This window comes from Homarus americanus, unplaced genomic scaffold (genome assembly GCF_018991925.1).
Source record: "Homarus americanus isolate GMGI-L3 unplaced genomic scaffold, GMGI_Hamer_2.0 scaffold44940, whole genome shotgun sequence".
In the NCBI taxonomy this organism is placed as follows: domain Eukaryota; kingdom Metazoa; phylum Arthropoda; class Malacostraca; order Decapoda; family Nephropidae; genus Homarus; species Homarus americanus.
Window position 1 is genome coordinate 1 of NW_024733669.1, and position 27,500 is coordinate 27,500.

At 46.0% G+C, this 27,500-nt stretch overlaps 1 protein-coding gene across 1 annotated transcript in view; it reads right to left on the reverse strand.

Annotated features, from left to right (window-relative positions):
- Window positions 1–3,605: 3,605 nt before the first annotated feature.
- LOC121869857 (vegetative cell wall protein gp1-like) overlaps window positions 3,606–27,500 on the reverse strand; it is a gene marked incomplete at its 3' end in the record, with an annotated part of 27,472 nt that continues 3,577 nt past the window's right edge. The window contains exon 2 of the mRNA XM_042371423.1: window positions 3,606–5,474. Coding sequence (XP_042227357.1) covers window positions 3,606–5,474 — 1,869 coding nt within the window. The remainder of the gene's footprint in view (window positions 5,475–27,500) is intronic.

Genomic DNA, 27,500 nt, shown 5'->3' on the forward strand with positions numbered 1-27,500 from the left:
CTTTCACACCATCCAACACTTCCATGTGCCTATCCAACTTCGTCTTGAAGCTCCCTAGCGTCCCCGATCCCTACTATGAGCACTCATTAGTCTGTTCCACATATCCACAACTCTATTACCAAACCAGTGCTAGCCTATATCCTTTCTGAATCAGGAATTTATCTAATTTAAGACCATTTGTTCCTGAGTTATTTCATTTATTACTGAGCTTCGACATCTTACATTTACCCTTATTAATCACCCCACTTGTACACCTCTATCATATCTCCCTAACTCTACGCCTCTCTAATGAATGTATGGCCTAAGCTTTCAGTCTTTCTTCATATGGAAGGTTTCTAATATTATGGATCATTTTGTCATTCTTCTTTGTACTCTCCAAGAATCTAGTATTATTATTATTATTATTGTTATTATTATTATTATTATTATTATTATTATTATTATTATTATTATTATTACTATTATTATTATTATTATTATTATTATTATTATTATTATTATTATTATTATTATTATTATTATTATTATTATTATTATTATTATTATTATTATTATTATTATTCTCTTTATTGTATTATTATTATTATTATTATTATTATTATTACCTACCTCAAACCACCTCACCTCCTCACCTCACCTCACCTCACCTCACCTCATTATCTCAACATTCTACCTCTCATAATATCTTCTTCTCACCTCACCTACCTCACCTCACCTCGCCTCCACCTCACCTCACCTCACCTCCACCTCCCACCTCACCTCATTATCTCAACCATTCTACCTCCATAATATCTTCCTCACCTCACCTGTTCTACCTTGTTAAATATTCAGTAAACATTAATTAATTATCATACACCTGGAATACACTCAGGTGGTTTTTTACCTTTCGTCAACTTGTTATCAGTTGGTGATATGTTATCTTCCTGATACCTTGGTGATTGATAGCCAAATATAGTGTATGATTCAGTCTGTGTGTATGTCTGTTTGGTATATTTTATGTATGTGTGTATGTGTGTGTGTGTGTGTGTTATGATTGAATAGATAGATAGATAGATAGATAGATAGATAGATTGATGGATTTATATTATATTAAATATCATCCACACACCCACAAACACCTGTCATTAACACCTGTCATCCACAACACCTGTCATTAACACCTCCATTATCCACAACACCTGTCATTAACATCTCCATCATCCACAACACCTGTCACACCTCCATCATCCACAACACCTGTCATTAACACCTCCATCATCCACAACACCTGTCATTAACACCTCATCATCCACAACACCTGTCATTAACACCTCCATCATCCACAACACCTGTCATTAACACCTCCATCATCCACAATACCTGTCATTAACACCGCCATCATCCACAACACCTGTCATTAACACCTCCATCACCACAACACCTGTCATTAACACCTCATCATCCACAACACCTGTGAACACGTCATTAACACCTCCATCATCCACAACACCTGTCACACCTCCATCATCAACAACACCTGTCATTAACATCCATCATCCACAACACTGTCATTAACACTCCATCATCCACAACACCTGTCATTAACACCGCCATATCCATAACTCATAACTCCATATCACACCTGTCTAACCACATCATCACAACACCTGTCATTAACACCACCATCATCCACAACACCTGTCATTAACACTCCATCATCCACAACACCTGTCATTAACACACATCATCACAACACCTGTCATTAACACCTCAACATCCACAACACCTGTCATTAACACCGCCATCATCCACAACACCTGTCATTAACACCGCCATCATCCACAACACCTGTCATTAACACCGCCATCATCCACAACACCTGTACCAGGAAATAGGCCTCTCAAATCACATGGTAATTAAACTCTGTACTAATATCAATAAAACACTATGTTAATTAGCCTACTCATCTCTCTCTCTGATATTAAAAGTTGATTACAAATAAATACAAACATATAAAAATTTTTGTGAAATTATGTTGTTTCTGTGTTTGTTTGATGAGTTATTTTTTGGGGGGTGAACTGCGTGATGTCTGGTGTGGTGGGGCGGTGGGGGTAGTGGGGGGGTAGGGGGTGGGGGGGTATGAGGGAAGGGAGGCTGGGAGGTGGATTCTGGTGTGTGTGTGTGTGTGTGTGTGTGTGTGTGTTAGAATTAGAATGAAAATTGAATTAGAAACAATATTAGAATCTGAATTACCCAAGTTATATGCCTCTACAGCATCCTCGACACAGCACAGCACAGCACAGCACATCCCAGCCTATCAATGCATCCCAGCCCATAACAGCCCATCACAGTTATCACAGCCCAGCACAGAACAGCCCAGACCATCATAATACATCCCAGCACAGCCTTTAGCACAGCGCACCTCCACTCTGTCAGGTGCCACTGTAAATAATGGCAGCCAGTTTACCATACTGTAATTAAACAGGACAGCACAGTTTACAGCCGCGCACCAATTTGGGAGAACAGCATATTGCCCATATTTACCCCCCTGGCCTGACAGTGCCCGACGAACTTTGCTTATATTAAACCTTTCCTGCGTCGAGGTAGGATGATGGGAGGAGAGAGGATGTGTGATGGTGGGGAGTGAGTGGTGGATGTGGGGGGTGTGATGAAGTTATGTGATGGTGGAGGTGGGGGTTGGTGGTGGGGTTGTGTGATGGTGGGTAGGAGAGGAGGTGGAGGTGGGAGTGGGGGTGTGTGGTGTGGGGAGTGGGGGGTGGGGGTGTGGTGGGGATGTGTGATGATGATGTGGAGGTGGTGGGGGTGTGGTGGTGTGGAGTGGGGGGGGTGGTGGGGGTGTGGTGGTGGGGTGTGTGTGGTGGAGGTGGGGGTGTGTGGGGGGTGGTGGGGGTGTGGTGGTGGGGTGGAGGTGGGGTGGTGGGGGTGTGGTGGTGGGGTGTGTGATGGTGTGGAGGTGGAGGTGGGGTGGTGGGGTGTGGTGGTGGGGTGTGTGTGTGGAGGGTGGGAGGTGTGGGGGGGTGGTGGGGGGTGTGGTGGTGGGAGGTGGGAGGTGGGGGGGGTGTGGTGGTGGGGAGGTGGAGGTGGGAGGTGTGTGTGTGGTGGTGGTGGGGTGTGTGGTGTGGTGCTGTGGTGTGGTGCTGTATGGTGGTGGGGACTGTACAGGATGGTATGGTGGTGATGGTGGTAGTGGTACAATTATTATAAGTTAAATAAAATCATTAATACATTCACCAAAACCTAACTTAACCACATACATACTTTCTCCAGTTAAAGCTTTCTCTCTTAAGTGACTTGACCTTTCTACCACCTTTCACTTATACTTACAAAACACACTTTAATCTTTGTGTTTTTTCTAACGTCTCGGAAAAGTGTCTTAAAAAAGGTGATACGATTAAGTAAAAGTAATAGTAGTGAAGTTTTAATGAGAAACTTTGACCTGGGTGAATATATAGACTTTCTAGAACTTTCTGATTGTCTTCGTCGTCTGGTGAGGAGTTATCGTGTAATGGTGGTACTGGTGGGAGGTGCTGGGGCAGGTGCAGGTGCTGGGTGCTGGGGGCAGGTACGGTACTGGGGCAGGTAGTGCAGGTGCTGGGGCAGAGTACGGGTACTGGGGCGGGTAGAGGTGCTGGGGCAGGTACAGGTGCTGGGGGTGCAGGTGCAGGGGCAGGTGGTGCTGGGGACAGGTGGGGTGCTGGGGACGGTGGGGTGCTGGGGCGGGTGCAGGTGCTGGGGGCAGGTGCAGGGGACGGTGCAGGTGCTGGGGCGGGTGCAGGTGCTGGGGCCAGTGGGGTGCTGGGGTGCAGCTGGGGGCAGGTGCAGGGGGCAGGTAGGTGCTGGGACGGGGTGGGGTGCTGGGGCAGGTGCTGGGACGGTGGAGGGTGCTGGGGCGGGTGCAGGTGCAGGGACGGTCGGTGCTGGGCGGGTGGGTGCAGGGGGCGGGTGCAGGTGCTGGGGACGGGTGCAGTGCTGGGACAGAGTGGGGTGCTGGGGCGGTGCAGGTGCAGGGGGCAGGTGCAGGTGCTGGGGGCAGGTGCAGGTGCAGGGGCAGGTGGAGTGCTGGGGCAGGGTGCAGGTGCTGGGGCAGGTGGGGTGCTGGGGCAGGTGCAGGTGCTGGGGGCGGGTGCAGGTGCAGGGGCAGGTGCAGGTGCTGGGGCGGGTGGGTGCAGGGGGCGGAGTGAGGGTGCTGGGGCGGGTGCAGGTGCTGGGGCGGGTGGGTGCTGGGGCAGGTGGGTGCTGGGGCGGGTGCAGGTGCTGGGGCGGGTGCAGGTGCTGGGACTGGGGTGGGTGCTGGGGCGGGTGGTGGGGCTGGGCGGGTGCAGGTGCTGGGACAGGTGGGTGCTGGGGCAGGTGCAGGTGCTGGGGGCGGGTGCAGGTGGGGGACGGTGGGTGCTGGGGCAGGTGCGGTGCAGGGGCGGGTGCAGGTGCAGGGGCGGGTGGGTGCTGGGGTGGGTGCTGGGGCCGGGTGGGGTGCTGGGGCGGGTGCAGGGTGCAGGGGCGGGTGCAGGTGCAGGGACGGTGGGTGCTGGGGCGGGTGGGTGCTGGGACGGTGCGGTGTGGGACGGTGGAGGTGCTGGGGCGGGTGCAGTGCTGGGGACGGAGTGCAGGTGCAGGGGCCAGGGTGCAGGTGCTGGGGCGGAGTGGAGGTGCTGGGGCGGGTGCAGTGCTGGGGTGGAGGTGCTGGGGCAGGTGCAGGTGCAGGGGCGGTGCAGTTGCTGGGGGCAGGTGCAGGTGCAGGAGGGTGCAGGTGCTGGGGCCGGGTGCAGGTGCTGGGGCCGGGTGGGTGCTGGGGCGGGTGCAGGTGCAGGGGCAGGTGCAGGTGCTGGGGCTGGTGCAGGTGCAGGGCGGGTGGTGCTGGGACGGGTGCAGGTGCTGGGAAGGTGGGGTGCTGGGGCCGGGTGCAGGTGCTGGGGCGGGGTGCAGGTGCAGGGGGCAGGTGCAGGTGCTGGGGACCGGGTGCAGGTGCAGGGGCGGGTGGGTGCTGGGACGGTGCAGGTGCTGGGGCCGGGTGGGTGCTGGGACGGGTGCAGGTGCTGGGGCAGGTGCAGTGCTGGGCAGGTGCAGGTGCTGGGATGGAGTGGGGTGCTGGGGTGCAGGTGCTGGGCAGGTGCAGGTGCTGGGGCCGGGTGGGTGCTGGGGCGGTGCAGGTGCTGGGGCGGGTGCAGTTGCAGGGGCGGGTGGGGTGCTGGGCGTGCAGGTGGGGCGGGTGCAGGTGCAGGGGGACGGGTGGGTGCTGGGACGGGTGGGTGCTGGGGCGGGTGGGGTGCTGGGGCGGGTGCAGGGTGCAGGGGTGCGGGTCGGGGGCAGGTGGGTGCTGGGGACGGAGTGGGTGCTGGAAGGTACAGGTGCTGGGGCAGGTGGGGTGCTGGGGCAGGTGCAGGTGCTGGGGGCAGGGTGCAGGTGCAGGGGCAGGTGCAGGTGTGGGGCAGGTACAGGTACAGGTATGACAACGGTAACTTACAGGTGGGGGTTTTCTGTTAAGTGAGGCATATTCCGTTAAGTGAGGAGTTTTCCGTTAAGTGAGACATATTCCCGTTAAGTGAGGAGTTTTCTGTTAAGTGAGGCATATTCCGTTAAGTGAGGAGTTTTCCGTTAAGTGAGACATATTCCGTTAAGTGAGGGCATTACTTTAAAAGGCTGGTAACCCCTACTTATAAATCTGAAATATGTAAATCCACTTACATGTATACTTAAATATCCACTTAGATATCCAATTATATGTCCACTTTTCCTTTAAGTGGATTTAAGTGGACATTTAAGTAGATATTTAAGCAGACATGTAAGTGGATTTAAGTGACATTGTGTTGGGAAGATCATTAATTCGAATCTTTATTGGTGAGGAGGAGAGAGGAATGAGGAAGGGGGTAGGGGAGAGAAAAAGGGAAGGGGGGTAGGAGAGAGGAGAGGAGAAAAGAGGAGGAAGAAGAGAGGGAAGGAGAAGAAGAGGCGAGTGGAAAGGATAGGTTGGCTTTGTACAGTCGTGTGTGTGTGTGTGTGTGTGTGTGTGTGTGTGTGTGTGTGTGTGTGTGTGTGTGTGTGTGTGTGTGTGTGTGTGAGCCAGCTGGTAATGGAGAGAGAGCCAGCTGGGTACAGAATGCACTTGGGGTTCTCTTGCCAGGGATTCGATAAACAGTAAATTGCCAAGTCAGTGTTTTATATGATGCCTGTGTGGTGGGGAGGAGGGAGGAGGAGGAGGAGGAGGAGGGCGAGGAGGAAGAGGAGGAGGAAGCGAGGGGAGGAGGAAGGAAGAGGAGGAGAGGAGCGAGGGAGGGAAAGAGGAGGGAGGAAGCGGGGGGGGGGAGGAGGAAGCTGGGAGGGAAGGAGGGAGGGAGAAATAAAGGCAGGTGAGTGTAGTATCAAGCAAATTACCTGAAGAAAAAATTAATAAACAATAACATTTCAGGTAGATTAACTTAGTAAATTAACTATGTTGACTAAAATTACAATAGAAAAAAAATGTAAACAATTTGACCTTCCTTAAAACACCTTCATTATTATCTAAATATTTTCGGTATTTTGGTCAATATTGTTCATAAAATGTTACAATATAGGTAACCATTATAACGTTCATTAAGAAACCTGAGTCGAAAATACCTGTAATGAAGGTATTGTATCTCATTAATGACCCTTAAGGTGTAATATAACCTGTGCTCACCTGTTAATTACTCTCCCCACCTGAGTTTTATCTAAATTCCTCAACCTTTACCGTCATCCACTAGTTCACAACGCGACCCAATCACGTTTATATCCAGTATGATACTAAAGTTACGTCAAGACTCTCAATAAGTTCTGACCCTAATACCTTAAGTTCACCTGTTGGCATCCGCTAATTACTCTCTCACCTGTGCGCTTGGTAGTAGGTTAATGCACTGTTTTACACCTGATTTTATACCTGTTAGACCAAATTTATCCTTACACACATGTAATTTTTGTACTTATTCTCTAACCTAACCTAACCTAACCTAACCTAACCTAGTGAGTCAGTCAGATCAGATGACTCAATGACTCGGGTAAAACAGCCAAGGAGGACTATGAGTGAGCAGGTTGGTCGGGTTGGGGGCGGAGGACTCACCTGTGTCTTAATTAATGAGTTCAGGTGCAAACGCTAATTGCTTTGACCAATTGGTTATATTACCTGTTCTGATTTACTCCTCCCTCCTCCCTCCCTCCCTTTATCCCCCCTCTTTTTCTCTATCTTCCCTTCCCCCCTTCTCCTATCCACCTCTCTCTCCCTCTCTCCTTCCCCCTCTCTCTCTCTCTCTACATACCTCCTGTCTCCCTATCTCTATCTCCCTCCCTGGCATTCTCCCCTACATTCCTTCCAGTAAAGAAGAGACATCACGTATGCTGTTGGCTGACCTTACCGAGAACTGTAAATACCTCGCTTGTGATTGGTTGGTCATGTTGGTGGGGGCGTGGTTACGGTGAAGGAGTGTGGTGATTGGGTAGATTAATTAACCTGTCTTCATCCTAGTAAGTACTGAGAATTAAACCATCGTCAACAGAGGGTTAAATTATCGTCATCAAAGGTTAAACCATCGTCATCAAAGGTTAAACCATCGTCAACAGAGGTTAAATTATCGTCATCAAAGGTTAAACCATCGTCATCAAGGGTTAAACCATCGTCATCAAAAGGTTAAACCATCGTCATCAAAAGGTTAAACCATCGTCATCAAGGTTAAACCATCGTCATCAAAAGGTTAAACCATCGTCATCAAGGTTAAACCATCATCAAGGTTAAACCATCGTCATCAAGGTTAAACCATCGTCATCAAAGGTTAAACCATCGTCAAAGGTTAAACCATCGTCATCAAAGGTTAAACCATCGTCATCAAAGGTTAAACCATCGTCATCAAAGGTTAAACCATCGTCATCAAGGGTTAAACCATCGTCATCAAAAGGTTAAACCATCGTCATCAAAGGTTAAACCATCGTCATCAAAGGGTTAACCCATCGTCATCAAGGTTAAATATCATTTCGTTATACCAATATATTCTACCTACAGGTAACTCACGTAAGCTGCTAAACTACTAATAAATTACAGGTGTGTGTGTGTGTGTGTGTGTGTGTGTGTGTGTGTGTGTGTGTGTGCGCGCTGCGTGCTGCGTGCGTGCATGCGTCGTGCGTGCGTGCGTGTGTGTGTGTGTGTGTGTGTGTGTGTGTGTGTGTGTGTGTGTGTGTGTGTGTGTGTGTGTGTGTGTGTGTGTGTGTGTGTGTGTGTGTGTGTGTGTGTGTGTGTGTGTGCGTGGTGCGTGCGTGCGTGCGTGCGTGCGTGGTGCGTGCGTGCGTGCGTGCGTGCGTGTGCGTGTGTGTGTGTGTGTGTGTGTGTGTGTGTGTGTGTGTGTGTGTGTGTGTGTGCGTGCGTGCGTGCGTGCGTGCGTGCGTGCGTGTGTGTGTGTGTGTGTGTGTGTGTGTGTGTGTGTGTGTGTGTGTGTGTGTGTGTGTGTGTGTGTGTGTGTGTGTGTGTGTGTGTGTGTGTGTGTGTGTGTGATATTCTTAGTAAAATATGGGAGTAGAAATCAAGCGCCTCCTCCCTTCTATGCCTCTCTCCTTTCCCTCCTTTCTCTCCCCACTCTCCTTCCTCTTTTCCATCAATTCCATCTCTCATTCCCTCCTTTCTCTCCTTTTCTCTCCCTCACTTCTCCCTTCACTCCTTCTTTCCCTCTCTCCTTTCCCTCCCCCACCTCCATTTCTCTCTCTTCTCTTCCATCTCTCTCTCTCACTTCACCCAATATATCCTCACTATCTCCCAAACACTCCTCACTATCTCTCTATCTCCCTCACTCTCTCTCTCACTATCTCCCACTATCTCCCTCACCTTCTACTATCTCCCAAACACTCCCCTCACTACTCTCTCACTATCTCCAAACACTCCCTCACCATCTCTCACTATCTCCCAAACATCCTCCCACTATCTCTCACTATCTCCCAAACACTCCCTCACTATCTCTCACTATCTCCTCACTCTCTCTCTCACTATCTCTCACTATCTCCCCACTATCTCCCTCACTATCTCTCACTATCTCTCACTATCTCCCCAAACACTCCTCACTATCTCTCACTATCTCCTCCTATCTCTCACTATCTCCCAAACACTCCTCACTATCTCTCACTATCTCCCAAACACTCCCTCACTATCTCTCACCTATCTCCCAAACACTCCTCACTATCTCTCACCTATCTCCCAAACCTCCCCTCACTATCTCTCACTATCTCTCACTGTCTCCCAAACACTCCCTCACTATCTCTCCAGATCTCTATCTCCCAAACACTCCCTCACTATCTCTCACTATCTCCCTCACTATCTCTCACTATCTCCCAAACACTCCCTCACTATCTCTCACTATCTCCCAAACACTCCCTCACTATCTCACTATCTCACACTCCCTCACTATCTCACTATCTCTCACTATCTCCCAAACACTCCCTCACTATCTCTCACTATCTCCTATCTCCCAAACACTCCCTCACTATCTCTCACTATCTCTCACTATCTCCCAAACACTCCTCACTATCTCTCCTGTCTCCCAACACTCCTCACTATCTCTCACTATCTCCAAACACCCTCACTATCTCTCACTATCTCCCTCACTATCTCTCCATCTCCTCACTATCTCCAGATCTCTCAGCAGGGCGAGAACCACACAAAACTCCTGTCTGCTCGATAGATCATTTGTGCCATACAGAGAGTGTATGGTCGTTTATATCTGCTGGCCTTTGAGAGAGAGAGAGAGAGAAGAGAAGAGAGAAAGAGAGAAGGAAGAGAGAGAAAAGAAGAGAAAGAGAGAAGAGAGAGAAGAGAAGAGAGAAAGAGAAAGAGAAGAGAGAAAGAGAGAAAGAAAAGAGAGAGAGAGAAGAGAGAGAGAGAGAGAAGAGAAGAGAGAGAAGTATATGTATGTATACAAAAACAACAACAACAACAACAACTACTACTACTACTACTACTACTACTACTACTACTACTACTACTACTACTACTACTACTACTACTACTACTACTACTACTACTACTACTACTACTTTTTATTGGCCTCCAGCCTCCCCAAGCCACAACTCTGCCACCATTTTATTACCTACCTTAATATTAAATATCCTAATACATAAGTAGCTATCCTAGCTGTGTTGAGTTAGTTGAGCCGCAGATCTATGCGGCATTCAGTGACTGTAGCCTCATAGTCAATATCTGCAACTGTTGTTCGTTTCAGTGATGCTCTGTTCCCCTGAAGCAGAGCAAAGCCGACCTAAGGAGAGAGAAGGACAGTCGACATCTCATCCAGGCTGTAACATAACTTCTGGGCTGCTGCTTGTTCGGAGATCAGCTCCATGAGTCTGGCGTAGAAACATCTTGCACTTGGGCCCATCCCACCAGAGGTTGTCAACACCAGAGGAGTGAAGCTGCCTTGATCAACGTTCTGAATTCTCTCCCCATATGCCCTTCTCTTGTCGTTCTCGTTCCTCCTATGTGCAGCATCGAGAGCTAAGTTACGGTGACATGCGGCCATGGGATCAAAAATCCTGATGTCGAAGAAGGCTCGCTGTCCCCGCGTCCAGAATCCCCGAGCATTGACGTCAACACGGGCTTCGTTGGATGTGTTCGAAGTCCTCTGTTGGAAAATCTCACCATCCAAAGGAAGGAGGGTCGGTACTACCCTAACATCACGGCAGATTTCCTTCAACATATTTGTTGTGAGGTCCCTTACTTCGTCACGCCTCATGCATATGAAGCCCCTTGTTGACACACCATGGCGTGATCGACGTCATAGGAAGAGCCACACACGCATTGGGAGGGCAAACCATCTACTGGCCTACTGTACTGCTACCACCTTTAATCTATGAACCAAAAGACAAGCTTTACACGAATGAGTCATTAGTGAGTTAATTATGCAGATATAACTCCTAAGGGTCATTAAAGAGACTAATCACCTCAACTACATCCTTTATTCTGACCTTAATTACCCTGTTCAGTTGTTTATCTTGTTTATTGAGATTCTGGATGATATTTTTTTTTTCGTTCTCATTTCTCTCTCCCTCCTTTCCTTCACTCCCTCCTCCCCCCTCCTCCTTCAAACCCTACCTCTTCCCTAAACACCCTTCCTAAAACACCTCCTCCGTCCTTCCTCCCCTCACACCCATCCTTCCCCACCCCACAAAAACACCACCATCCCCACTCTCCATCACCCCCAACACACATACACCCCAAACACCCCCCTCAAACACCACAAACAACCTAATCTCCTCCCCATCCCCCACCACACAGACACAGGATATTGAAGGGTGTATCTTTATGGTATCTTTATGTATCTTTATGTATGTATATGTATCCATGGACGTGAAGATATGTATCGCCGGTCCAAGACACAGTTTATGCCCAACGCTGGAATTTCAATTAAGGAAAAATGTTACTGTTTGTGAGTCGGTCGTGTTTTGTTGTGACCTTCCTGACACGGCGGCAGTTGGGAGGAGACAGAGAATTTATAAACAGATATATTGGTTAGGTTTGGTTGGGTTTGTTAGGTTTGATTAGGTTTGGTTAGGTTTGGTTAGGGTTTGGTTTGGCTTTGGTTAGGTTTTGTTGGACAGGTTGGTTTGGTTTGGTTTGGGGGTTTGGTTAGTTGGTTAGTTTGGTTGGGTTAGGTTTGGTTAGGTTTGGTTTGGTTGGGTTTGGTTTGGTTGTTGTTTGGTTAGGTTTGGTTGGTTGTGGGTTTGGTTAGGTTTGGTTAGGTTTGTTTGGTTGGGCCCACTCATCCCTGATCCTGGCATCCATCCTGGATCCATCATCCATCCCAATCCAAATCCAATACCCCATCTCCCATCCAATCTCAACTAACCCCATCTCATTCCCACCATCCTAAATCCAATTGTTATCCACTGTCCCATCCCATCCTATCCATCCATCTATTACCATCTCATCTCATCAAATCATCATCCACCAATCTTACCAACCTCATACTTCACTGATTCTATCCTGATCATCCTATACCACTGGATCTTCTCATCCCATTCATCTGTATCTCAAAATCTATTCATCTATTCAACCCACTGGCCCCACCAATCTATTATATCTTGGCTAGGCCCCATCTTTAAACTATCCTTTTGCATTCTTATGAGTCTATGCTAGGTGATGTGATTGTGTTGGTTGAGTGTTTTGTTTAGTCTGTTGAGTATGATGACGTAAGATTTTGAGTAATGACGTAAGATTTGAGTATGATGACGTAAGATTTTGAGTATGATGACGTAAGATTTTGAGTATGATGACGTAAGATTTTGAGTATGATGACGTAAGGTTTTGAGTATGATGACGTAAGATTTTGAGTATGATGACGTAAGATTTTGAGTATGATGACGTAAGTTGTACGTAAGATTTTGAGTATGATGACGTAAGATTTGAGTATGAGACTAAGATTTTGAGTATGATGACGTAAGATTTTGATATGATGACGTGAGTATGATGACGTAAGATTTTGAGTATGATGACGTTAGAGTTTGAGTATTATGACGTAAGATTTTGAGATGATGACTAGATTTGAGTATGATGACGTAACTTTGAGTATGATGACTTAGCTCCTTGAAAGCGAAAACTTAAACACCTTTCACACTTTCGGCACTTTCCTGATATCTAAACTCACACACACACACACACACACACACACACACACACACACACACACACACACACACACACACACACACACACACACACACACACACACACACACACACACACACACACACACACACACACACACACTTGATGACGGTCTGGCTCGGCTCAAGTCCTGAGATGCAGGATAAAAACATTACCATATATATCACAGTGGGTTTTTTAGGCCGTCTTATGAGAGAGTCTTGAGCGTGATATGGACTATAAATGTTTATTTCAGGGTCTGGGGAATGCATTGTGTGTGTGTGTGTGTGTGTGTGTGTGTGTGTGTTCCTCATTCCTTCTTTCACCTCCTTCTTTACTTCCCACCACTGTCCTCCGCCACCCACCATCTGTCTGCCTCCCTCACTTCTCCTCACTCTCCCTCCGCCATTATCTCCTTCCCTCTCCATCTCTTTCCACCCTCACCTCCCTGTCTGGCATGGCCTGCCCCCTCCCTTCTCACCTCCCTGCCCTCCTCCTCACCACTGTCACCCTGAAACCTCCCTCCCTCCCTTCCTCTTCCTCTATTCTTTTTGTCCTCCTCCACCACCTCCCCCATCCCCCTCCCACCACCACCTCCCTCCCCCCATCCTCCATCACCCCTCCCCCTGGTTCCTTGTACTTGTTTACATTTGAAGGTTTTGATGTTTTTGTTCCATTTTGTTCTTAACTTTTCTTTCCTGTTCATGTTCTATTTCTCAAGGGCTTTCTTCTACTTTCTCCTCTGTTATGTCGCACTGATGAGAGCTATTTTAAGGGTCTCTCTCCTATTGGACTTATGTTGTTCTGCTTTCTCCCTTCCTGCCATTGTTATATTACTCAAGGGTGACTTTCTTTGTACTTTCTCTGCCTGTAGTGTTGAACTGAAGGTGCTTTTTTTTTGCTTTCTCCGTTGACTTTCTTTGATCTTCCACTCTTCATGTAGTTTTCGGCTGAGGGGACTTACTTAACTTTCTTTCAGGTATAATTACAGGTATATACAGGTAATAATTGAATTATTATTAACAAGTACAAATAGAGTTACGGGTTATCGTACATATACAATCAGAGTTACAGGTATAAAACAGGTATACAGGGATAAAATTACAGGTGTAGTTACAATTACAGGTATAATTACAGGTGTAGTTACAATGGTAAAATATCCCATCAAGATATGAAAGAATAGGCCTTATTTCCCATCGTATAATCCGTGGTTCATTCCCCTTCCCCGTGGTTAATCCCCCGTATTAAATCACCCCCCCCCGAGTTAGCCATCCTTCCGTCAGCTGAATTAGTTAATGAATCAAACGTTTCTCCAGATCCTAATTTTTGGTCGACTCGATCCATTGTTCTAAGAAATAAAAATGACATAAAAAATATACCTCCTCATAATCTTTTCCCAAAATAATGAGGAATATTTATTAATGTTTATACCCGTGAGTGTTTTAAAAAATGTTTAATGGTCAATGTAAGAGGTTAATGTTAGATATTTTTTTCCCAGGGAGAGTTAGTGAGATTTTAAATAGTTCTCCTCGAAGATATTCCACTTTCTTTAATGGGGCTTTGTTTATGTCGATCAGCTGTTGATGGTACATGACTCGACCATAGAATTAATAACTAAAGTCATCTTTTATTTGTTATTTTCTATCTTATGGTTTATTTTAATCTATTTTATTTATATCCAATGTTTGTATGATCTTAAGAATAAGTTTAAGTTTGAGTTTTATTAAGGAAAAGATATAGAAACGTGGGTGGCTGCGTCCGTAGAGTTTATTATCAAGTGAATTCGCCTGAGTGTGTTGATTTCTTGTGCTAGTGAGAGAGGAGAGAGAGAGAGAGATGAGAATAGAAAGGCAGAGAAAGCAATAGAAAGGAAATAGTGTATGGTGAACAAATATCAGGCGGACTGAAAGGGGGAGAGGAGAGAAAATGAATGGGGAAGAAGACAATGGTAACTGTCTATACTCTCTCTCTCTTCTCTCTCTTCTTCCCCCTCACTCCTATCCTGACTAATTCCATTCTCCTCCCTCTTCCTCCCTCCTCCCTCCCTTCCTTCCTCCTTTCTCCTCCTCCTCCCTCCTCACCTGTTCATCCAAAAAACAAAACATCTCCAATTAAATACGTTCACCGCAGTTAGTTTTCCGCCCTCTCGTTCAATTGGATTTTACTAGTTGACAAAAATAGAGATGGGTGGATTGATTTGAACACAGATTGATTATAATGTTGTATATCCCAATTGGTTGAGATAGAGAGTTGAATGAATTGATTACGGCTTCATTTAATTGGTTTTTTGTAACTGTGTGGTATTGAAAGTTGATTAAATTAGGTAGAATATTAAACAGACAGACAGACAGACAGACACACAGAAAGACAGAAAGACACACACACACACACACACACACACACACACACACACACACACACACACACACACACACACACACACACACACACACACACACACACACACACACCTGGAGGCCCACACGTGTCTAGGCCGTCAATCAATTAGGGAGGAAGGCCAGGTAGGAGAATAAAGGCGGACGCACACCTGTGATCCTACACCTGAAAATAATCCCTTTGATGTGCAAAAGTTAAGTTGAGGAGGGAAGAGAGGGTGGGAGAGGAGAGGGGTGAGAGAGAGGAGAGAGGGGTGGGGAGAGGGAGAGAGGGGTGGGAGAGGGAGAGAGGTGAGGGGTGAGAGGGGTGAGAGAAAGGGAGAGAAGGAGGGGTGGGAGAGAGGGGTGAGAGAAGGGAGAGAGGGAAGGGAGGGGTGGAAGAGGGGTGAGAGAGAAGGTAGAGGGGAGAGGAAGGAGGGTGGGAGAGAGGGAAGGAGGGGGGGGAGGAGGGAGGAGAAGGGAGAGAGGGAAGGAGGGGAGAGGGTGAGAGAGAAGGGAGGGGAGAGGGAAGGAGGTGGGTAGAGAGGGAAGGGAGGGGTGGGAGAGAGGGGTGGGAGAGAGGAAGGGAGGGGAAGAGAGAGAGACAGGAGAGAGAGTGTTGGGACGGAGGGGAAGAGACGGGTAGAGGGAAAGGGAAGAGGAGGGAGAGAGAAGGGGGGGAGGGGGAGCCCTTACCTGAATACCTGTGTGGAACTAATTAGGTGATACTTCCATACCTGTGTGGTGTGTTTAATGTTTTTTGATTATGATTCAAAGGTGTTTTATTTACACTAATTGCGTTCCTGTTTGGTGTTTTAATAAGTGATTATATCAGTGTTTTAATCCGGTGTTTTTTTACCTGTATGGCGCTAGTTAGGTTATGTTTTTTGTACATGTTTGGTGTTTTAATGGTGTTTTATGAAGGTATCTTATTTGGGTGTGTGTGTGTGTGTGTGTGTGTGTGTGTGTGTGTGTGTGTGTGTGTGTGTGTGTGTGTGTGGATTAGGATGTGTTTTGGTTCGTGTTTGGTGTTTTATCTGCGTTTTTTATTTGATATTTTTGTTTATATGGGCTATTATTATTATTATTATTATTATTATTTATTAAATATTATTAATATTATTATTATTTATAATATAATATTTTATTATTATTATTATTATTATTATTATCATTATTATTATTATTATTATTATTATTATTATTATTGTTATTATTATTATTATTATCATTATTATTATTATTATTATTATTATTATTATTATTATTATTATATTATTGTTGTTGTTGTTGTTTGTTGTTATTGGAGTTAGTGGAAATCAAAGAAGGTTTATGAGGAGATCTGATGTTGGAAATAAGGGTAGCCTCTCCTGGAAGCCTCCTGGAAGCCTCTCCTGGAAGCCTCCCCGAGCAGGATATTAAGACGACTGGTAATTGGTTCCCAGTATACAAGGTTAGGTGAGGTTACATCAGGGTGAATTTTGGTTTGAGACAGACAGACAGACAGACAGACAGACAGACAGACAGCCAAACAGACAGACAGACAGACAGACAGACAGACAGACAGACATACAGCCAGACAGACAGACAGACAGACAGACAGACAGACAGACAGACAGACAGCGAGACAGCCAGACAGACAACAGACAGACGACAGACAGACAGACAGACACAGACAGACGCACTAATAAAACACAAAGGCTGTAGCATACATATATAGACAGACGGGCATACAGATACACAAACAGAGACAAACAAACAGACACAAACACACAGACACACACACACATAGACAAACAAACACAGTCTTTCACAGTCAAAACATACAAACACAGAAACAAACACAGTCACACACACACAAACAAACACAGAGACAGTCATACACACAAACAAACACAGACACAGAAACAAACACAGTCACACACACACACAAACAAGCACAGAGTCATACACACAAACACAAACACACAATCAGACAAACAAACACAACACACAAACAAACAGACACAGACACAGACAGACAGACACAGACAGACACAGACACAGATACAGACACAGACACAGACACAGACACAGACACAGCCAGAAAGGAAATACCTACCAGAGGAGGTTGTCAAGCCTGAGGTTTACACACACACCTCTATGAATACCTGAATGAGGGCGACCAGAAATACCTGAGTTGGTGGTCCCTGTTGTTGATAGATAGATAGATAGATAGATAGATAGATAGATAGATAGATAGAGGGGGGTTGACCAAAATAATAATAATAATAATAACAACAACAACAATAACAGTGACAATAAAGAAAAATACAGGTACAATAAATACCTTAATTAAGTACTTACCTGTGTAAAGAGAACCTCCTCACAGGTACACCAAACACTACACAACCCTAATCACTAAGACAACTTCTATTCTGGAAGTGTTTATGCAAATCACAACACACTTCACTTCAAAACAAACAAACAAACATTATATTATTTAATTATTATATATTATCCCTAATGAGTGGTTAATTATCTTATAAAAAGCGTTAAATAATTCTTTCTGGTTTGATGATAATGAATTTTTTTTATTTTATGCATTTTGTAATGATTTGGTTGGTGAACGTAGAATCGAACGCCTGGCTTTGATCGTGAGGTAGCCATTTGATCTGAACGTTACAGCTCCTAAACGTGGTGAACGATTCGCTTGATAATTGGGTACAGTGTTGATGATACGCCGTTCTCTGTAATGTGTGGTTCGATCCTATTAAAAGTAGCTATTTGGCGCAATTTTCTTTAATGGGGTGATTGTGACGCTATTTAAACTGATGAGTTGGGGTCGTATGAGTTGATTGAGTACGATGAATTAACCCCTTGAGTACGATGATTTAACCCCTTGAGTACGATGATTTATGAGTACAATGACTTGACCGCTTGAGTACGATGAATTCTTATGGTACGATGATTTAACCCCTTGAGTACGATGATTTCCTTGAGTACGATGATTTAATTGAGTACGATGATTTAACCCCTTGAGTACGATGAATTAACCCTTAGTACGATGACAACCCTTGAGTACGATGACAACCCTTAGTACGATGACAACTTGGTACGATGAATTAACCCTTTGAGTACGATGACAACCCTTGAGTACGATGAAACAACCCTTGGTACGATGATTTCCTTGAGTACGATGATTTAACCCTTGTGTTCGATGACAACTTGTTGAGTACGATGACCTTATGAGTACAATGACTTGACCCTTGAGATACGATGACTTGACCGCTTGGTACGATGACTTAACTCTTGAGTACGATGACTGACCCCTTAGTACGATGACAACCCTTGAGATACGATGACTTGACCGCTTGAGACGATGACGACCCTTGAGTACGATGACTTCACCGCTTGAGTACGATGACTTCACCGGCAGTACGATGACGATACGCTAGGTACGATGACAACGCCAGTACGATGACTTGACCGCTTAGTACGATGACTTGACCCTTGAGTACGATGACTTGACCGCTTAGTACGATGACTTGACCCTTAGTACGACTTGACCGCTCGAGTACGATGACTTGAGCTTTAGGTCAATGATTTCACCCTATATATACAAAGACAGATTCTCTACAGTAATATCATTCTGTATTCAAGGGGTTAAGTCATCGTATTCAGAGGACTAAGTCGGAAATGTGGTGTGATGATGTGGTGCTGTGGTAGGGAGTCAGGTACTGTGGTGCTGTGGTAGGGAGTCAGGTACTGTGGTGCTGTGGTAGGGAGTCAGGTACTGTGGTGCTGTGGTAGGGAGTCAGGTACTGTGGTGCTGTGGTGGGGCGTCAGGTACTGTGGTGCTGTGGTGGGGAGTCAGGTACTGTGGTGCTGTGGTAGGGTGTCAGGTACTGTGGTGCTGTGGTGGGAGTCAGGTACTGTGGTGCTGTGGTAGGGAGTCAGGTACTGTGGTGCTGTGGTGGGAGTCAGGTACTGTGGTGCTGTGGTGAGTCAGGTACTGTGGTGCTGTGGTAGGGAGTCAGGTACTGTGGTAGGGAGTCAGGTACTCTCGGGCCAAGTTAAAGGTGGGTGGGTAGTCAGGAAGCCTGCATGACCACCGCGGCAGGAAAGGGAGGGAAGGAGGAGAAGAAAGGGGAGGAGGGAGGAGGAGGAGGAGGAGGAGGAGGAGGAGGAGGAGGAGGAGGAGGAGGAGGACAAAGAGGACCCACATGATCATCGCGGCGAGGAGGCAGCTCTAGTAGGAGTAGGAGGGAGGAGGAGGAGGAGGAGGAGGAGGGAGGAGGAGGGGGGAGGAGGAGGAGGAGGAGGAGGAGGGAGTGGAGTAGGAGGAGGAGGGAGGAGGAGTAGGAGGAGGAGGAGGGTTGGAGCAGTAGCATGAGGAGTAAGAGAAAGAGGAGGCAGCTCTAGTAGGAGTAGGAGGGAGGAGGAGGAGGGAGGGAAGGGAAGAGTGGGATGAGAAGGAGGAGCAGTAACACGAGAAGGAAGGTGAAGAGGAGGAGGAGGAGGGGGAAGCGTCTTTCCAGTAGCTACCTGTAAGAGGGGTGTTACCTGTTCTTTAATTAAGGTTACTCCATCCAGTCTTTAATAGGGGTCTCACTCCTAATAGGGTTCCAGTCCTATTAAGTCCTAGTTATAATTGGCTTTAGTCCTCCTAGTTAGATTATCTTATGGGTTGTTAGGTATTGAGAAAGATTACGACTGGGGTCTATTATGACTGGCGTCTAATTATGACTAACTGGGGTTTTTATGACTGGGGCCTAATTATGACTGGGGTCTAATTATGACTGGGGTCTTAATTATGACTGGTCTAATTATGACTAACTGGGGTCTTATGACTGGGGCCTAATTATGACTGGGGTTTAATTGTGACTGGGGTCTAATTATGACTGGGGTCTAATTATGACTAACTGGGGTCTTATGACTGGGGCTCTTATGACTGGGGTTTAATTGTGACTGGGGTCTAATTATGACTGGGGTCTAATTATGACTGGGGTCTAAAGTAGACTAACTGGGGTCTATTATGACTGGGGCCCTTATGCTGAGGTTTAATTATGACTGGGGCCTAATTATGACTGACTGTGGTCTAATTATGACTGACTGGGGTCCCTATTATGACTGGGATCTAATTATAACTGGGGTCTAATTATGACGGGCCTAATTATGACTGACTGGGGTCTATTAGGACTGGGGTCTAATTATGACTGGGGCCTAATTATGACTGACTGGGTCCTAATAGGACTGACTGGGGCCTAATTTTGACTGACTGGGTCTAATAGACTGACTGGGGTCTAATAGGATTGACTGGGGTCTAATAGGATTGACTGGGGTCTAATAGGACTGACTGGGGTCTAATAGGATTGACTGGGGCCTAATAGGACTGACTGGGGTCTAATAGGACTGACTGGGGTCTAATAGGACTGACTGGGGTCTAATAGGATTGACTGGGGTCTAATAGGTTGACTGGGGTCTAATAGGATTGACTGGGGCCTAATTATGACTGACTGGGGTCTAATAGGACTGACTGGGGTCTAATAGGACTGACTGGGGTCTAATAGGACTGACTGGGGTCTAATAGGATTGACGGGTCTAATAGGATTGACTGGGTCTAATAGGACTGACTGGGTCTAATAGGACTGACTGGGGTCTAATAGGACTGACTGGGGTCTAATAGGATTGACTGGGTCTAATAGGATTGACTGGGGTCTAATAGGATTGACTGGGGCCTAATTAAGCTGACTGGGGTCTAATTATGACTGACTGGGGTCTAATAGGACTGACTGGGGGTCTAATAGGATTGACTGGGGTCTAATTATGACTGACTGGGGTCTAATTATGACTGACTGGGGTCTAATTATGACTGGGGTCTAATAGGACTGACTGGGGTCTAATAGGACTGACTGGGGTCTAATAGGACTGACTGGGGTCTAATAGGACTGACTGGGGTCTAATAGGACTGACTGGGGGTCTAATAGGATTGACTGGGGCCTAATAGGACTGACTGGGGTCTAATAGGACTGACTGGGGTCTAATAGGACTGACTGGGGTCTATAAGATTGACTGGGGTCTAATAGGTTGACTGGGGTCTAATAGGATTGACTGGGGCCTAATTATGACTGACTGGGGTCTAATTATGACTGACTGGGGTCCAATTATGACTGGGGTCTAATGACTGACTGGGGTCTAATAGGACTGGACCCGTAAGAAAGTCAGTTGTGCCGTATTGTTGTCGAAGGATTTCCTCTTAGGTGTTATGAATACTGTTGAGGAAGACTAAGACGAACAGACGAACGAACAGACAGACAGACAGACAGACAGACGAACAGACGAACAGACAGACAGACAGACAGACAGACAGACGAACAGACAGACGAAGAAAGAAAGAAAGAGATACAGACAGACAGATAGACAGACAAACGAACAGACAGACAGGCAGACAGAAAGAAAGAAAGAGATACAGACAGACAGATAGACGACAAACGAACAGACAGACAGGCAGACAGACAGACAGATAGACAGACAAACAAACAGACAGACAGACAAACGAACAGACAGACAGGCAGACAGAAAGAAAGAAAGAGATACAGACAGACAGATAGACAGACAAACGAACAGACAGACAGGCAGACAGACAGACAGACAGAGAGACAGACATCAACCAGTCAATAGAGGTCGTATTTACACCCATCATATTTTTGGTCCCCCCAGGTCGCCAAATATTCCATAGTGAACTGGTACTGACTGTTGACAATACGAGGCTGTATACCAAGTTACTGCCCCTGTCTGGTTATTAAACTGACGTGTATTTTGGACGGACGGACAGAGAGAGAGAGAGAGAGAGAAAGAGACATACAGACAGACAGACAGACAGACACAGACAGACAGACAGACACAGACAGACAGACAGACAGACGAACAATGACCCCCAATAGACCAGGAATATAAATTAACTAGTCACAGAACACACCTGGTTGGCTCCTGATGACGTCTCCTATAAAGTAATTGAGCAGGTGAGTTACCTTATATAACACAGGTAATAATCCTACCTACAGGTGTTATATAGTTACATCTTAGGAGAATCTTCAATAATAAACCAACTCGTGAAAAAAAAACTATATAAATAAACCCTGTAAACCAACCTCCATGTTTTATGATGGTGTGTGTGTGTGTGTGTGTGTGTGTGTGTGTGTGTGTGTGTGTGTGTGTGTGTGTGTGTGTGTGTGTGTGTGTGTGTGTGTGTGTGTGTGGTGCCGAGTGGGTTTCATGTACGTCCTTTCACCACCGACTGATTGGATCACTGAGAGATTTTTATTCGTTCGTCTCGCCTCGACACTATGGTCAATTTTTCCTTTTTTCACGAGAATATTGTAGAGGTGATGTTATTCTTTATTGTGTGTGTGTGTGTGTGTGTGTGTGTGTGTGTGTGTGTGTGTGTGTAGGTGTGTGTGTGTGTGTGTGTGTGTGTGTGTGTGTGTGTGTGTGTGTGTTAGGCATGACGGCCTCTTGTAATACCAACCAGCAGAAGGCACTGCTAGGGACCCACCTTCACCATCAGGTCTTGTTAACAGGTCCTCCTCACTGCTGCTGCCTCATACATCTGATAGAGAGACAGAGAGAAAATATTTGATAGCTAAACACACACACACACACACACACACACACACACACACACACACACACACACACACACACACACACACACACACACACACACAAATGTATTCTCAGAGGGAGGAAAGGATGGAGTGATTGGATTAGGCAGGAAGAGAGGGAGAAAAAGAGGGAGAGTGGCAAGAAGGAAGGAAGAGAAAATGGCAGAAAGGGAGTGAAGGGGAGGGAGAAAGGTAGGAAAGGAGAGAAAAGGGTAATGAGGGAGGAAGAAAGAGAGGGACAGTGGCTAGACCGCTAGAGGGAAGGAAGGCATAAAAGGAGAGAGAAAACAAGGAAGGAAAGGCTGAAGAGATCAAGACAGAAAGGGAGACAGGAAGGAAGGGAGAAACGGAGAGAATTCTAGGTAGAGAGAAAGGCAGGAAAGGTGAAAAGAGAAGGAAATAGGAAAGAAGGGATCAATAAAGAAAAGAAGGGCGCAAGGAAGAAAAGGAGATAGGGAGAAAGGGAGATAACTCTAGACCAATCCCCTGAGGACACCCCAGGAAGCTGCCTCAATATACCCGCCAACTGATCAATGTCATTCTCGTGGTTTAGGTAGGATGAGCCGCCTGACGCCTCACAAGATTATCCCTAACACTTCCTGCCCTTACCCCTCTGACGTCATCATTACCCGATCACTGACGTCATCATTACCCGATCACTGACGTCATCATTACCCGATCACTGACGTCATCGTTGTCTTTATTTCCTCTAACTGGTGGGTTTTTTTGTTGGTGGTTTTTAGGGGTATTGGTGAGGTTAGGTTAGGTTACTACTACTACTACTACTATAACAACTACTACTACTACTACTACTACCAGTATTCATAATAATAATAATAATATCAAACACCGGTAAACATAACCTCCTGACAACACCTGACAACACCTGACAACACCTGACAACACCTGACAACACCTAACAACACCTAACAACACCTGACAACACCTGACAACACCTGACAACACCTAACAACACCTAACAACACCTGGACAACACTTCCAACACCTAACAACACCTGACAAACACCTAACAACACCCAACAACACCTAACAACACCCAACACCTGACAACACCTGACAACACCTAACAACACCTGACAACACCTGACAACACCTGACAACACCTGACAACACCTGACAACACCTAACAACACCTGACAACACCTTTCTGCTAATCATTTACTTCAAAAGACCTAAATATATATATATCACCACTGCCAAAAAGTTAACATTTTATTATGAAACTCACCATATGGCAATAACTAACCTTTGAGTTGTCAGCTTCTCAATTAAAAATAAAAATAAATACATAAATAAAATCCTCTATCATATTATAATTAGTTATATATTGATAATTATAATGATCTAATAAACTTTTTTTTATTCACTTATAAATTATTAACAATTTGTTATTATTTTGGGTTAGGTTTTAATAAATGAATTTAATACTGTGTTATGAAATGGAGCAAATGGCAATAATTAGCCTTGAGTTGCCAGCTTGGGAATTAAAAAACATTTAATATCCTCTTTGATGTGATGATGAGAATAATTGACAATTACTCGACTCAGTGAATGTTTATTTTTTTCTCTCTTCATGTTTTAGATGTTTAAGGTATCACTCAATTTGGTCTTTGGTTACAGAAGGAATATTTGGTCTCGAGAGTTTTGTTAATTAATAAATATTTGATGGATATTGAATGTTGTATATATGTATTGGTTTATTATGATGATCACTGGGTGGCAACAACGAATAGTTAGTTACCAGTTTATGTTGTTTTTTATGTGACAGGTGTGTGTGTGTGTGTGTGTGTGTGTGTGTGTGTGTGTGTGTGTGTGTGTGTGTGTGTGTGTGTGTGTGTGTGTGTGTGTGTGTGAATTGTTGGGTTAACTGTGAACTTTTGTGTTTAGAAAAATGAATAAAACTATTTTGTACATTTTTATTAGTTCTCTATCTATCTATCTATCTATCTATCTATCTATCTATCTATCTGTCTGTCTATCTATCTATCTATCTATCTATCTATCTATCTATCTATCTCTCTATCTATCTATCTATCTCCTGTTAACACTTCTTGGTACGGAATAATACCTGTACTTGATTTCGTCTCCTGGGGTGAATCATTTGCATAAGGAATGACTGTTTAATTTGTCTGTCCGTTAGTATTATCTGCGGTGTATGAGAGAGAGAGAGAGAGAGAGAGAGAGAGAGAGAGAGAGAGGGGGGGGAGGGAGAGAGGAGAAACACACACACACACACACACACACACACACACACACACACACACCTGAGTTCCCCTAAATGACTCTTGCCGTTTGGTTCAGTTATCGATAAAGGTGTAAGAGTTGGACCCAAAATATCGGGAACCTGTAGGGAGGTGGTGAACTTTATACCTGGGGGGTGAGGGGGGAGGTGAGGGTTAAGGGGGGAAGGTGAGGGGTAAGGGGGTGGTGGGGAGGTGTAAGGGGGTGAGGGGTGGAGGACGTAAAAGGGGGAGGTGAGGGGTAAGGGGGGATGTGAGGGTAAGGGTAATGGGGGGAGGGGTGAGGGGTAAGGGGGTAGGTGAGGTGAGGGTAAAGTAATGGGTAGCTGCGGGTTGGAAATTAGGCCACGTTTTTTTTTTTCTCAGAATTTAGGACAACTTTGTGTGTGTGTGTGTGTGTGTGTGTGGTGTGTGTGTGTGTGTGTGTACGTTTATAATCATCCCATTAAATGATAAAAGACATTTAATATATCACGCACAGTAAGACAAGTATGGATGCCTTACAATGTCCGGGTAAAAAAAAAACGATCCGGTTAAAAAGACAGGTAAAAATCCGGTTGAAAAGTGACTGGTTATAAAAAAGTCTAATTTACAAAGATCCGGTTAATAAAGTCCGGTTTACAAAGATCCGGTTAAAAAGTCCGGTTTACAAAGATCCGGTTAAGAAAAATCCGGTATAAAGAGGTACGGTTAAAAAAAGAGTCCGGTTTATAGAGGAGGGAATGTAAAAGATCCGGATAGAGTCAGCATGAGCGTGGTTCCGGCCGGTACTTTACATGATAAAGACTGATACATTACCGGCTGTATGGGGTGAAAAATGGGGTGGGTAGGGGAGAGGGGAGGGAGGAGGAAGAGGGAGGGGGAAAGAGAGAGGGAAGGGGAGAGAGGGTAGGGAGAGGGAAGAGGAGGAGGGAGGAGGGAGGAAAGGCTATAGGAGACAGGGGGCAGGAAGAGGTGAGAGGTGGTATGAAAATATCACCCTCTCCTCCTCAATCCTCCCCCCTCCTTTGGACATCAGTGAGGGGAGGGAAGGAGATGGGAGGTGATGAGAAAGGAGGAGGGTGTTTAGATTGTTACTAAGACCCCACCTCCCCTTCCCCTACTCCCTCGAATGTTTGGGGAAGGAGGTTGATAGATAGATAGATAGATAGATAGAATAGATAGATAGATTGATAGATAGACCTCTCTCTCTCTCTCTCTCTCTCTCTCTCTCTCTCGCCAGCTGTTCGGTGTATTGGAGTGATTGACAGATAGACGGAAGATAGACAGAATGGCATCCTCTTCCTCCCTCCGTGTGACGGTGGTGTTCGACAGACAGACAGACAGACAGGGATAGATACCCCGTCCTCTTGGTGTACTGGAGTAATATTTGGACAGGTGGAGAAGGTGTGCGTGTGTTGTGTGTGTGTGTGTGTGTGTGTGTGTGTGTGTGTGTGTGTGTGTGTGTGTGTGTGTGTGTGTGTGTGTGTGTGTGTGTGTGTGTGTGTGTGTGTGTGTGTGTGTGTGTGTGTGTGTGTGTGTGTGTCTGTGTGTGTGTGTGTGTGTTGTCAGATTTATGACCTTCAAAACCCCTACCTCCAACACCCCAACACCCCCACACTCCTACCCCTACACACCCCTACACACCCCAACACCCCACCCAACACACCTACACACCTACACACACCCCTACACACCCCAACACACCCCTACACCCCCCTACACACCTGGGAAACTCATCTTCCTCCCCAACTACCATTTAATAAACACATTACTCTCCCCAGATGAAGAACTTACACCAGAGGCCCAAATATATCAACTAACTAAGTGGTGAATTTCGTGGCTCGGTGGGGGTAATTATATGTGGCGGGGTGGGGAGAGTAATGGGTGGGGAAGAGGTGGGTGGGAGGGTGGGTGGGGAGGATATTGGTTGTGGTGGGGTGTTCGTTGAGTGGGGTGTGGAGAGGGAAGGGGTTGGGTGATGGGGAGGGAAGGGGTGGGGTGATTGGGGAGGGACTTAAAGGGGAAGGTTTTGGGTTGGGGAGGGTATTTGGTTGGGGAGGGGAGAGGAGGTGGTTACATGATTCTTTCCAACTTCTTCTCCCCAGTTCTCCTCAATATTCTCTCCCCCATCTCCCTAAACATTCCTCCCACTTTCCTTCTCCCTCAGCTCTCCTTCCTTTAACTCTCTCCCTTCTCCCTATCTCCCCTTCCCTCCACTCCTCCCTTTTCAATTATTCCATTTCTTCTCCTCCGTTCGCTCACCATCCCATTAACACTCTCCCTCCTCTCCCTCCCCCCCTCTCTCCCTCCCTCCCTCCCCACTCTATTTTATTTATTCGTTATGTGTCTCCCCTACCTCCTCCTCCCCCACCTTTCAAATCAAACACCCCAGTCTCCTCTCTCTCTCTCTCTCTCTCTCTCTCTCTCTCTCTCTCTCTCTCCTCTCACATTATGTGATTTATGTAAATGATATTGGAAGTGATGACGTGGAGGAGGAGGAGGAGGAGGAGGTGCTTAATAGAAGAAGAAGAAGAGATCATCGCTAACACTCAGTAGCGACAAAATCTGAGAAAATATTTAACACTGAGTTTGTATACAAATATCTATCAAG